General features: G+C 41.2%; 1 protein-coding gene across 1 annotated transcript; it reads right to left on the bottom strand.

Moving 5' to 3' along the window:
• Positions 1–5,215: 5,215 nt before the first annotated feature.
• On the bottom strand, positions 5,216–13,185 carry LOC119918209 (zinc finger protein 14-like). The gene is made up of 7 exons (XM_038738827.1): positions 12,855–13,185; positions 10,997–11,199; positions 10,513–10,614; positions 10,330–10,425; positions 10,066–10,176; positions 9,208–9,331; positions 5,216–8,054 (listed from the first exon to the last, which is right to left on the bottom strand). Exons 1-7 carry the CDS (start codon positions 12,880–12,882, stop codon positions 5,458–5,460), a joined length of 3,261 nt encoding a protein of 1,086 aa, XP_038594755.1. The 5' UTR covers positions 12,883–13,185; the 3' UTR covers positions 5,216–5,457.
• Positions 13,186–13,558: the final 373 nt, after the last annotated feature.

Genomic DNA, 13,558 nt, shown 5'->3' with positions numbered 1-13,558 from the left:
GACCTCAATGTGATTTATCTTCCCCTCAGGGCTGCTGCTTGGAGACAAGATGTACACCCAGCAGTGTCTCCGTTTGCCTCCCCCGGTGGACTGCGCCACTGTCAGAAGCTGCTGATACACTGTGGAATATGATGATGATGCTCCTCTGACAAAGCTGCTTTCAGACCAGAGGATGACCTTGTTAGCATCAGATCAGGGACGTGGTCGGTCAATGATGCCCATAAGCCTCCCTGTCAGTAGCTGATCTTAGATGTAAATTATCTCATCTTTCACTGCCTCTTGAGATAACACCCACCCACCACACACACACACACACACACACAATCTAGCATGTAAATGCTTCATCACATACTGTGCTGTTATCTCACTGTAGCTGTGGTCTGGCAGTATTGATGATGGCTTATGCTGTACTATGCTGATGCGGTAGTAGGAAGACAAAAAAAGGGGGGGGCTGACCTTCCCTTGTTCGCCGTCTCTAATGCCCAGTGCTCTGACCTGTCTTGGTGCCAGGTTTCTCTCTCACCCTCCCTTTCTCCGAGTCTCTTTTCCCCCCCCCCCCCCCCCCCCCGCAGCCTTGTCTAAGGAGACGTCCACCCCAGTGAACTCATTGACCAGGGAAAGGCTTATTTTCACTCCCCTCTAGTGTAAGAAGGAGAATGTGTTCACTGCAAAAAATGTCCATCAAGGCATTTTGATCAGGAGTGAATTTTAAAATCACACTTTTTCTTCACTTATTTACCATGCATTTCCACAATTTATTGCCCAAAAGCAGTATGCAAAGACAGACACCTTTTGCAGCGTTAACAGCATCCCGTCTGGTCTATACGGCCAAACAAAAGTCAGAGTCAGAGGGATACACAGATACAGACAGCGGTGCAGAATGCAAATGAATGCGAGAGGATGAAAGTGAGCGGACGGAGGAAGAATTAGAGTGGATGAAAAACGAGATAAAGCGTTTGGTTTTGTAAAACCTGCGTGAACACCACGGTGCCGAGGGAGGATGGAGGGCTGTGTGTGTGGGGATTGCAGGGCTGGAACCCAAGATGGGAGGGAATGTGTGAGGCTGGGGATATGTCTGGGCACACACACAGGTTCACTTGAGGACACACACACACACACACATGCAAGCTCATGCACGTACGTACACACACTTGATTAGGAGAGCAATCCTTCTCTATTCTCTTGATTAGTCTGAGTGTTTTTCCAGCTCAGTGGGTTCTGTGTTATATTTCCTTTTTTATCAATTGACTAAAACAAAAAAAGCTTTGCAAAAACAATGAAAGTAGGGTATCTATTGCAAGTGATTGTAGGGGTAATTTGTGATTTTTTTGTGTGTGTTACTTTCCCAAGATTTGTGGTTTGAAAGGGTGTGGTGCGGGTGAACACCACACGAGTTTGTGTGTGGCACTGTTGTCGATGCATTCAGAGCAGATATTGTTATCTAAGCCCTCTGCTGTGCCATACACTGTTCATATGGAAGAAATAAAGGTGCGTCATGGAGCAAAAGCAAGAAATGGGGCGCTTGTTTTTAATATGCTATGTTTCCGTAGTAACTCGCAGGGGTCACAGTATTTTGGCAAAAAAGGACAGGAAATTCCGTGGTGCCTGTTGATGATCAAAAACTACTTTTTTAAAAATATGTCCGGGACAGTTTAACTGTTTATAAACGCTGAACATGCTGGAAGTTCCAAGATTTTCATCATATTGTGTGCTCTCACATCAGTTTCTTAGAAAACTAAACTTGGAGGCTGCAACCATGCATATTACTGAGAACAATAGAGCCACATTCCCAATGTGGACTCCAAACTGCAGAGGCACTGGTTGTTATTTACTGTGTTTCTCTGTTACCAGTCTATTAAGCTAATGTGATTGTGCCTTGTTCTGTATAAGGAACATACAATGGTGAGGTGGACCAAAAAGGGAATTTTAATTTAATTGAATGCAGATTCAAATTATCAGGTAATGCTGCACTATTCAATGTTTTTATTTCAAAACAATGGATCAAATGACGTGATGTGTGATATAAAAGGTGCTGCTCGTAGTGACAAATCCACAGAGAATTAGCTCCAGACAAGCAACTGTTTTTAGCTAAAAGGCTCAGATAAACCACAGACTGTATATAAAAAGCTGTATACTACTTGCTTTGCACCAAACCACACAGTTAGCAACTAACTGGTCAACAAAGTGGAGCATTCAGCAGGTAAAGAGCCAGAAATTTCACCCAGGAGTTGGCCCGCATGAGCTAAAAGGGAATAATGGACTTACACTAACCAAGTGGGCAGAAACACGACTCCAAATCAATGCTAATGTTACTGCTAGATGTGTTAATAAGCAACTGTTGCTAACAAGTTCACCATATCAACTTATAAGGCGATAATATTTGTTCCACGGTGGTAAGAGGCCAAAACCACTTATTGCAAGTTTAACCAGTTACTTTGAAAGATGAGTTTTAAAACTTCTGGACTATTGAATGTAAGTCCAATATTCATTCTTAGCTCTGTTTTTGGTCTCCACCAACTCCCAAGAAAAATATCTTGCTGTGCTGTGTTCACCAGTGATGGGCAGGCAGTGTACCTGGGTTTATCAGAGCTTTTTTGGTGAGAAAACGTTGCCTGCTGCAGCTGGAAACGAAGGTGATGAGTGAATAGAAAGAACCCTACAGTAAGTGTGCCAAAAAAACAAATGAGCTAGAAGAGACAAAACAATTGTCTCTTTGCTGCAGAATTGTGTGTTTGTTCTCTGTTGGTTCATTACTATGAGCGACCTCTTTCACATTAGAATAGTCCTTTGAATTATTATTATAAAAATATTGGTTGGCGGAGCTTTAAAGCAGTAATCCCCAAACTTTTTGGCTTGTGATCCCTTAAAACAAACCACTGTCTGTTTGCGACCCATCTTAACAAGTTCATGGCCTTTATAAGTTTTACTTTTGTCTTTGTTTACCTGGTATTTTAATCCTGTTCATGTCAGCACTTTCGTCAACGGCGGTGGTTTGGTGCTATATTAATACATTTTGACTGTTTTGACCTTGAGTTCTAAGAAATTAATTGGTTAAAGGTGGTTAAAGTTTCCAGTATTTCAAAAGAAAGAAGCATCTTGATACCCCTCAGATTCAGGTTGGGACCAACAACTGCAGGTGCAACACATGGCAGATACTGCAAAGACATACTGTATGTCCTAGTAGCTGTGTTTTTAAAGGCGACCCCATGTCTACTCCCTGTATTTGTGACACCACGGTAATCTCAAAACCTGTTTGAGCGTGCAAGCATTCTGTCTATTAAAAAATCCAGGAATATTCCACTGAGTCAGAAACATAAACACAATACTACTTGAAACTATACTTGAACAATAGCATATACGGTAATTACAGCCTTACTATGTGGTTTCAGTAAACACAACTAATCCTACAGAGACAAACTGCAGATGAGAGCCAAATATCCCCACAAAAAATGCAAAATCAGGACTTTTTAGTGTCAGCGATATCCCAGCAAACTGTCCGTTCCATCCAGCTTTACTCATAATGTGCAGCTTCATTTTGCAATTAGGGCTGGATGAGGGCCTGTGCGAGATATCTGAAATCATGTAGGAAAGTGTACTGTTTGTGCTGTTTACTTGTCCCACAACGAGGAGTGGTTTTGGGGGGTAAGGGCCACTGCTCCCTGGCTCTCTCTGGCTGGCTGGGGAGTGGGTGCGGTGCTCCCTTCTGCCCACCACCTGGCACGGGGGAGGCTATGTCTAGGAAAGAGACCTCTGCCAGGCCTCAATTACGGGGGGAATAATCCAGGACACACTGAAGCAATTACAGCTCCATATAAATCAATATGCTTTGGGTTAAAAAGTGATCTGCTCCCAACACTCTGGAGAGGCTCTGACTCAGTCGGCCTTTGATTTTTCTGAGAGATGAGAACGGTTTCTCTGAAATTGGGCAGAGCTGCTGCTCTAGCTGCTGTTGCTGTGGTTTAAACTGTCACTCAGGCTGAGTAAACAGTCAGGTGACACAGCTTGTGAGGAAGAGCAAAGGATAAATATTGATTTGCAGTCAGTAAGCCTGTATAAACAATCATTGGGACATTTATGCTGCATAAAGTTAAAAGCTCCATAAACAAAACAAGCTTCCCAGCAAATTACATTGTAAACACACGTCTTTATGCGTGCTATACTGAGAAACGAGATATGGAATGCAAATGAAAAATGGACACAGTTATTTATGTTTTAGGAGGCTTGCAGGGTCAAGAACCTCCAACACAAGCGGAGGCAGCAGGGGGCAATACTGACAACTCTCCCTAACCCTGAAGTACAGCTGCTGAGCCCTGCTGCTCATTATCACTGCTATACTGCCATCTTCTGGATGAAGACTACCAACTAAACACTGGAGCGCATTACTAGACCCACTCTGGTGGATAAATTAAACACAGCACATGAATTTGTAAGGTCGCAACAAAAGATTACATTTATGGGCAAAAATGTGTTTTTCTTGTTGTTACTTAACTCAGCTGTTTTCACATTCATCTGCTAAAGGGGGAAAGTTTCTCTGTGCTCACCTGAAATCTTTAACACAAATACGCACAAGTTGATTATATGATATCCCAACTACTGTGGAGGCCACTCATGCAACACAGAGAAGTGTGATGTGGAAACGTAAATCCTCCGGTGCACATAGAAGAGAATGTACTCTGCAGGAGACATCTTGTGTTTAATAGGTAAACTTTTGAAATGAACAGTATTTGCATATTCACATATCTTTAATGTTTCATTGTAAGATTCTAAGTGAAAGAGTAAAAATGAAGGAAAGTGTCAAATTCACCTCTGAATCAGTGTTATTTTCAGTTTTGTTTTAATTTCCATGTATATAAAGAGCATTTCTTTACTCAGTGACCATATCGATTTTACTTGTTTTGTTTTACTACGGCTAAAATGATGTTATTATGGATTTATCTATCAATTATTATAGCTAATATTCTATTAGTAATAGAATAGTCAAAGGTCTCATCTAAAATGTATTTTTCCAACCAACATGTCCAAAACTCTAAAGATAATCTATTTAAATAAATATAAAAGGGATGCAACAAATCTTCACATTTTAAAATTAAAAAAATATATATTTATCATTAAAAGTGCTGTCAATTTCTTTTCTATTTTCTGTCACTTCACTAATCGATACGCTGGCAAACCTTTTCAGCACTATTTCTTTAAATAAAAATAAAGGGAGTATGTATTACCATCAAGATAGATTTATTTCTTAAGCTTTGTAAGCATAAATGATTCATTGTCTTTCAACATATACATCATCCTTACACATCATCATTATGCTTTATTGTACATGTGAATCAACACAGTAAAGCAACATGGGGGGAAAAGAGCACCACATTAAAAATTGGTCAAAATAAGAAATAAGGAACAAATTAAGAGTGTTTCCAGCTCAGAACTTAAACAACCTGCATGAACATACAATGCTTTCTACTGAAATTCTATTCTAACTTCATTGGTGAATGACTGTTCGATTTTCACATCGTGACTGAGCGAGTGTTCCCAAAGGGACTTTTTATGGAGGAATGCTAACCCACACTCTTCACATATGTAGCTCTTTGCCTTCCCAGTGTGAGTCCGCCGGTGTTTCTTCATGTGATAAGACAACCGGAAGCCTTTATCACATATGTCACATTTAAATGGCTTCTCTCCTGTGTGGATGCGCATGTGCGACTTCAAATATCCCGACTGAATGAAGGCTTTCCCACACTCTTCACACTTGTACGGGCGCTCCCCGGTGTGATACCTGTTGTGGAGCCGGAGCTCGTTGGCGGTCAGGAAGGTCTTACCACACACTGTGCACTGGTGCGGCCTCTCACCTGTGTGGATGAGCTCATGCCTCTTCAGGGACGTCTCCTTCATGAACTGCTTCCCACAGCTGTTGCAGGGATACCTGACGCCAATGTGGATTTGTTCGACGTGGTTCGTCAGCTGCAGCTTTGTGCGGTACGCCATGTCGCACTGTGTGCAGGCCCAGGGTCTCTCCTCGGAGTGGGTTCCCATGTGCACCGTGAGCTCCGAGGCCGAGCGGTAACACTTTCCACATTGCCAGCACAGGAAGGGTTTCTCCCCGGTGTGTTTCCTCTGATGAACCGTCAGACAGTTGGAAGACCTGAACTTCTCTGGGCACATGTTGCAAATGTAAGGAAACTCTCCTTTGTGGATTCTCTGGTGAATTGCGAGGTAGGACAGCTGCATGAAGGTTTTGTCGCACTGAGCGCAAGGATACGGTCCGGTGAAGTCGTGCTGCTTCTCGTAGTGTTCCCTCAAGCGCCTCAGTAAAGTAAAATTCTTTTCACACATCGTGCACTGCATCGGCCTGTGCATGAGTTTGTGCCTCTCGAAAGCAGGCTCGTTGGCGAGTATCTTCCCGCACTCTTTGCAGTAGAGCGGATCGTGAATCCTCTGGTGCACCTTGAGCATGGTCATGCTCTTAAATTCTTTCCCACAGTCATCACATTTCATGATTTCACTCACTTCCATTTTGCAAACGTTTTCTTGGTGCTCCTTCAGAGCTGACGGATATTCAAAGTGTTTTCCACAGTTTGAACACCACACAGGTATTTTGAGAGGTTGGGGGTCAGCGCTGGCTACTTCGCTTTGGCTGGGCCCTGCTCTTGGCTCCTTTTTCCATGAGAATCGGGCGATTTTCTTATGGCAAATGGCATAAATCTGGTGTCTTTTCAGCCCATGCATGTGTTTAAAACGCTTCTTGCAGTGGATGCAATGATAAGGCCGGTCCTCTGTGTGACATTGTATGTGCCTGTTCAGTGTTTTGATACTGTCGAAAGCCCTAGAACAGACAGGGCATACTTTAAGGCCTTTTTTATTTACTTTTTTCACAGGTGCAGTTGGCAACTCCTCAGACGTGTCTGCAGGTGCATCCGGGTTAGTTTGTCTTTTATTACCTGTATCACTACAAGTGTCAGCTTCAGCCAAAATCTGTTCCACCGTCTTGCTCTCTTCCTCTCTGATCCCCTCGTGACCATGAATAATCTGGTGCTTCTTCAATGTGTCCTTGTACTTGAAGCCTTTCTCACAGGTGATGCAAATGAAAGGACGCTCTTCTGTGTGAGATCGTAAATGCTTCGCGATGTCCGCAGTGCACGGTAGGATCCTGCTACAGATGGGACAGACTTTGCCCTCTGTCGACCTCTCTGACGGTGGCTGTGGATCTGAGTGCTGTGTCTCTCTCCTCTTCGGCCCTTTCAGCTCTCTGCTCTTACAAATCTCTTTCTGGTGTCTCTTTAAAACGTAAGGGTTCTTAAATTTCTTCTCACAGAAGGAACAGTTGTATGGGCGGTCCTCTGAGTGGGACTTCATGTGTCGCTCCATGTCAACTTGACGGGCAAAATACTTCCCACAAAGAGTGCAATTTTTGTTTTCAGACATCTCAGAAGTGCTGGGATCTCCCGAGTCCTCTTCTTTAGAGCTGTTAACCATCTCGTCCTTTTCATGAACGCGCATGTTGTGTCGGTTCATGTCATAATGGTCCCTGAATCGTTTGTCACAGTTGGCGCACTTGTATTTCAAATCCCGATTGGCAGAATGAGTTTCCAAGTGTCGTCTCATGGCTGCAGCTCGCAGGAAAATCTTATTACACACAGGACATGTCTTATTATTGGGGTATTTTTTTCTTTGCCTCTTAGCTGCCGAATCTTTCTTTTCTTTTAAAGCTTTCCTCTTTAACTGGAGCCTTTTGCTTTGTTTCAGTGGTTGAAAAGCTGCTGGCTTTAGGGTGTCACTGGCATCCTCATTTGTTTCGTCTCCAGCCATTCCTTCCTCGTTTACTTCATTTTCTTCTGGATAATCAGGCTCAACCAAACTTGATGGCTGTTCGATCTGTATGTAGTCCAAAAGTGTCACAGTTTCACCCTCCACCTGGACAGTCACACAACCTTGCATTGGCTCTGATGGAGGTTGTAACTGTATTTGTTCTGTGTCAATTACAACCTTCTCCAGCTGAGGGAGGGACAGCGAGGAAAGGATGCAATTCCCAAAGGAAGAAGGAATGGTCTGAGTATCATCTGTGGGGAAAATAAGAATTCCATAAGCGTTATGGTAAGCAAATATAAACTAAATTAAAAACAGTTGATGCACATATTCACACTGTAACACTAACCAGAAACTCCGTTTTCTGCATAACCCAAAACTTGTGTTTTATTCTCAAGAATCCATAATTCAACCTTCATCCCTGCACACAGTGACATTGAAGTTGAGGTTGTTCAATCTGGTTGGGTAGCAGTGTCACTTTTAATATCATATACGAACAACGAACACAATTATAAGTATATCCGTGTCCACCAAAGCTGGTAAAAACGTTTTTTACCCAGCGGTCCAATCACAGTCCAAACACCACACTTGAATGAAACGATGTTCCTACTCGCCGAGGTGTTTCCTCGCCCGCAAAATTTCATGAATCCACGTACGGACAGTCTGTCCTCTCACGTTTCAGCCTTCTGTTCATGCAGAGCAAGAACGCCTACCCTACTTTGTGGTGACATTTTTACATTCAGTAAAATTAAAGAGGTGGTATTATGCTAATTTTCAGGTTCAAAATCTTATTTAGGGGTTGCACCAGAACAGGTTTACTTTTCAAAAACACCATATTTTTTGTCATACTGCACATTGCTGCAGCTCCTCTTTTCAGCCTGTGTGTTGAAGGCTTCGTTTTAGCTACGGAGTGATTCATCTCGTCTATAAATGAACTTTGTTGGGAGTTGCACATGCGCAGTTCCTAGTTAAGGACTACTAGCCAATCAGAAGCAGAGAAGGGCGGGTCAGCAAAAAGACGGTAAACAGCTTTGATTCAGCTGTAGGCTACATGTTGCCGACCAGGTTGGCAATATGGACTGGAGCAAGAGTTTCAGAGTGGTGAGTTATTAATCTGTAACAAAAGTATCTTTCATCCATAAAGTTTTAACTGAGCTTTGTCTCTACATCACTGTAACAACTTCATGTGCATTGACTGCTTGGAGAGTTATTTGGCTTATGTGTTTCTCTAAAACCGCCTCAGTAAATACTGTTCATCATCTGTGAATGGTTGTGTTTTGCTGTGTGTTTTATTTCTGTTTTTTTCCTGATGTACTCAGATCTCTTCTGCAAAAGAGATAACCTAAATGAGTTTCAATAAAATAAAGTAAGTTATAATAGTGTGCATGCAGCACAGGTGTGACTCACCAGATAAATCAAAATGTCCAAGTGTCGTGTGGTATAGGAGCACAGTTTTCAGGTGCTGTGGGTCAGGAACAGAGTGCACACACTCCTCCAGGGCGGATGGGACAGCACTGAGCATGGACGCAGTCTAGGGAAGAGATATACAGTAAAATAAGATCATGAAAATTGAGCTGAAGACACACACTCATCAAACTCTGAACCCTGGGCATTTTAGCTTGTTTTTTTTCTCTCTTTATTTATGGGCTTTTAACAGCATCACTACATGACAGGCATTCCACATATTGTAAATTTCAGATGTATGAACTGCCATCTGGTTGTACTTAACATGTTTACTGTTTTTATGCAAAAAGAACAAACAAACACACATGACAAATATCTGTTAAGATAATTAATGTTCCAGGAATATAAGAACCTTGTTGATGGGACATTCTGAGCTTTAGTAATGTTAAAATTGCAGCATTAAAAGTATGCTGAATAAGCCATTAGCAGTTCCTGTCTGCATTGTATCCATGGATGTACAGACAGATATACAAACTTAAAAATCTGATAATTCCCAGGCAAATTCCATAGAAATAAAGCGTCTTTTTTCTAAAAGCTGATTTATAGATGTTTATTTGCAATAGACGTCCTCTGGAAGTGTAATTCACACTGAATCTAAAAATAGTTTTGGGTTTGACTGAATTATGACCCTGAGGCGGAGTGTTTCAATTAATTTCATTAACCTTTGATGTTGGTGAGGTGCACTGTTATTCTTCCAGCCTACCATCAGGTTCCTTTTTATACCTAAAGTCGATCAGGCTGCTAAAAGAAAGATGACTTTGCTGATCACTAAGGTTTAGTTTTCCACTCTGGTTCCAGTACCTGCTGAATGTCTGGTACTGGAAGAAACTTCTCCAGTCTGGACAGGAAATCCAGCATTAGCACCTGCAGAGCGCTGTCATAGTCAGGCCCAAAATCCACAGGAAAAACATCCTGAAACAAATAATCACCATTTACAGATTAATGCTTAAATACCCTACACAAACTGCATAGTATCCATAATATCTCCATAATATCCTGTTGAAGTCAAGATTGACTATAAATGACATGATTGATAACACAAACTGAAAGACACAAAAAACAAACCTGGAAAAACTTTTCCTTCTCTTCAGCGTCTTTCAACAGCAATTCAACTTGATCCACAAAGTTTGATTCTGGAAACTCAACCTCTGCAAAACATGGCTAGAACAAAAATATCCACGGATGTAGATGAGGCAGAAAAAAATATATAACTTGATGGAAAACAAATTACATTTAAAAGAAGCCAACCTGTGCTGCCCAAGTGGACACAAGGGCCTTGATCCGCTCCAGGTGCATCTCGATGGATTCTGTGTCAATTATCTGCTCGGCCCGACACAATTCAAGAACCACCTGTAACAAATGGTTTCACATCAGGGTAAATGCAACTGACAGTACAACACCTGGACATGTTATTCAACTAATAGACTAACAAGACTCAGCATTGTAAAATGACATTAATAACTCTTTACAGATGAGACATACAGTGCCTTGCAGGTAAAAGAAATATTAAACTCATCAACTGCACCTTTACTATCTGCCAGGCAATAATTTAGCTTCTATTATTTAGATGCTGTAAATTTTTAAGTGATGTTGGCATGTTTATAACCATTACCAAGTGAGTCAAGGGGACTACACAATAATATGTTTTTACGTCTACAAGAAGCAAAACCAAATGGCAGTTTTACACACTGCATGTCCTTATAAAAACCATCAAACTACTTTGCAGTCTTACCCGTGCTCTCAGTCCCAAAAGGAGTTGGGCTTTCTGATCTGCATTCAAAAGTTCTGGTACAATTTCTGAAACTGTGCTGATGAACTCCTCCACCAGCCCATAGTCCTGCACATTCCCCCTCTGGACGACCTGCCACATGGCTGCAGAAACCAGGCGCAGAGGAGGTATGAAGAGGCGAAGAGACGGCAGCAGAAGAGGCAACTCTGGAATATATTTTACAATGTCAAGATGTAAATTGTCAATCAATGTTTATATTAGCCGTCAAATAACACATACAAGTCACCACACAGGTGTTGCTAAAATACATTTCTTTGTCTAGCAGAGTAAATAACTGTAAATACAACAAGATACAGGTCTTTCATGGCCAGATTAATCCACTTGGTGGGAAATGAGCAGTAGGACTCAATGAATAAATTTGCCGATTGACAGAATATTAATCAGTTATTTTGGTAATCAATTAATCATTTTATTCAAGTAAAAAGTTTGTGATGACAATTTAAATATCTTTTGCTTTTGGACTTCTGACTGAACAGAAGAAGTGATTTGAATACATCAACTTAGGTTTGGAAAAGTATGTATTTACTAACAGTTTACTGAGCAAAGAACTCATGAAACGAATCAGCAAGTTAACGGAATTCCAAATCGGCAAATAAACCTTTGTTTTGGCCCTTATTCAGGGTCAATCAAGTACAGTACACATACAAATTGCTACCTAAAACTAAAATAAGACTAAAACGAAAAAAATAGAAAGTTTACAAGACCAATTAAAGACAAGATTAAAAAGCAAAAGTGACAGGGATGTGACTATTTGCAGCAAAGTTAACAAGTCTGGAATATATAGTGTACAGCTGACTAATATATGATACTTGGTGTTTGTCTGTATTAAAATAGAAATGTATTATAGGATATAATGTAAAACAGTTCAAGATATTATCATAACATAGAATAATATTGTATGGAATATACAATATAGTATAAAGTGAGATGTGGTGACATAAAATAGTACAACATATAATATCAAATAGGAGTTTAGTACACTATATAATAACAAAATATATCAATAAGTGACAACATCGACCCACAATTTAATGTTTGCTAATTATTTAATATTATTTCGCAGTTGTTTTATCAATTATACTAGAATAGCTTCCTGAATGTGAACCTCGGGCCTTTGGGGTCCCTGGTGGGTCTGTGGCCCCGGGTCAGCTACCCTGGCACACCATCTTACCCTCCCACCTCCTGAAAGCTGTCCCTGGTTGCCTTCAAGGCCTGGCAACTGTGTCGTAATTTCGACTCACCGCAGCTGAGCACCCCAACAGAGTAATAAATATGGCTGCGGTAGTCGTGACTTTCTATGCTAACATGCCCAAGTTGCAGAAATGGTAAGGGCGATACACTTTTTTTAATATGACAATACATTTTGGCATTTCATTTAAGAAAATGACTTGGCTGTGTTTCCCGTTTTATTTTTGTTTTTAGCCACTAGTAGCTAACGTTAACGTTATGCAGCTTTAGTTAAAGCCCACGAAGGCAGCATCTGTCATCCGTTGCAGAGCTCATTTTCAGTTGCTAACTAACGTTAATGCTAGGTCGACAGTTAGTTACGTTAAATGATTTCTGTTACGATAAGATATAATTATGGATTAACTAGCATACCTAGCTAATAACTAGCTTAGCTGACGTGAAGCTCCTTCCGATAGCTATCGCACACATCAGCCTGCTAACGTTAGCGCGGTAGCACAAAGCCACCGCCATCTCAGAGCGGGGTACGCCATGTTCAAAATCGGGCGCACACAATCCAAAAGAAAACCTAATAACTCTCGATGGGACATACACGTTTGAGTTGTCTTTGGCTTACCGTTGTCGATGCGATGTGGGCTCTCCATTTTATGTCGAAAAATATTCAATTATGTGAGCAAATCTACTCGGGGTTGTTGTGAGTCGACGTCCGCCCGACCCTGCGGTGCAAGTTGGCGGGGAGGAAGGGCGGCTCGATATTCTGCTGTGAGTGCGCAGGCGTAGTCTATATACCTTTCACTGGTTTCATTCAGTAGCTGCGTTCTATTACAGGTCCATGTCTACTCATACGACCTGCTAAGATATATAATGTGTTATCTTAAGCCAAGAAAACGGCACTGTGCAATAACTTGACCAACTTTGTGAGACTCTGCCAGGGAAACATGTTCTTCTTCTTCGCCTCGGGAATGTCGCGCTGCTATGATCAGTACTGACCCCTAGAGGCCATTTGGTGGAAATGGGGCCCAAACATTTAAATTTTAAGACGTCGCATTTTTAGTGGCAAATTATTTCCATTTGTTAAACGTAAAGATAAATAAGTAATTTAAACTCTTTAATCACATTGATAAGTTATTGATTATGTTATTGTAGACTGCCTGTTGAAGTTATTTTCGCGTTGATTTATGACGATATTCCTTTTAAGGAGGGGAAAATTAACTATCTATGATTATTGTCAGTTGTGATAGACTATAAATTAAATACATGTAGATATTATACATTAGGGCTACAACTAACAATTATGCGCACTATTTACTAATCTGCTAT

The sequence above is a fragment of the Micropterus salmoides genome, unplaced genomic scaffold (assembly GCF_014851395.1).
Source record: "Micropterus salmoides isolate LMB-PRFRI ecotype aquatic unplaced genomic scaffold, ASM1485139v1 Ms_hic_scaffold_23, whole genome shotgun sequence".
NCBI classification, from domain to species: Eukaryota; Metazoa; Chordata; class Actinopteri; order Centrarchiformes; family Centrarchidae; genus Micropterus; species Micropterus salmoides.
This window is presented reverse-complemented; position numbering and strand designations above follow the sequence as displayed.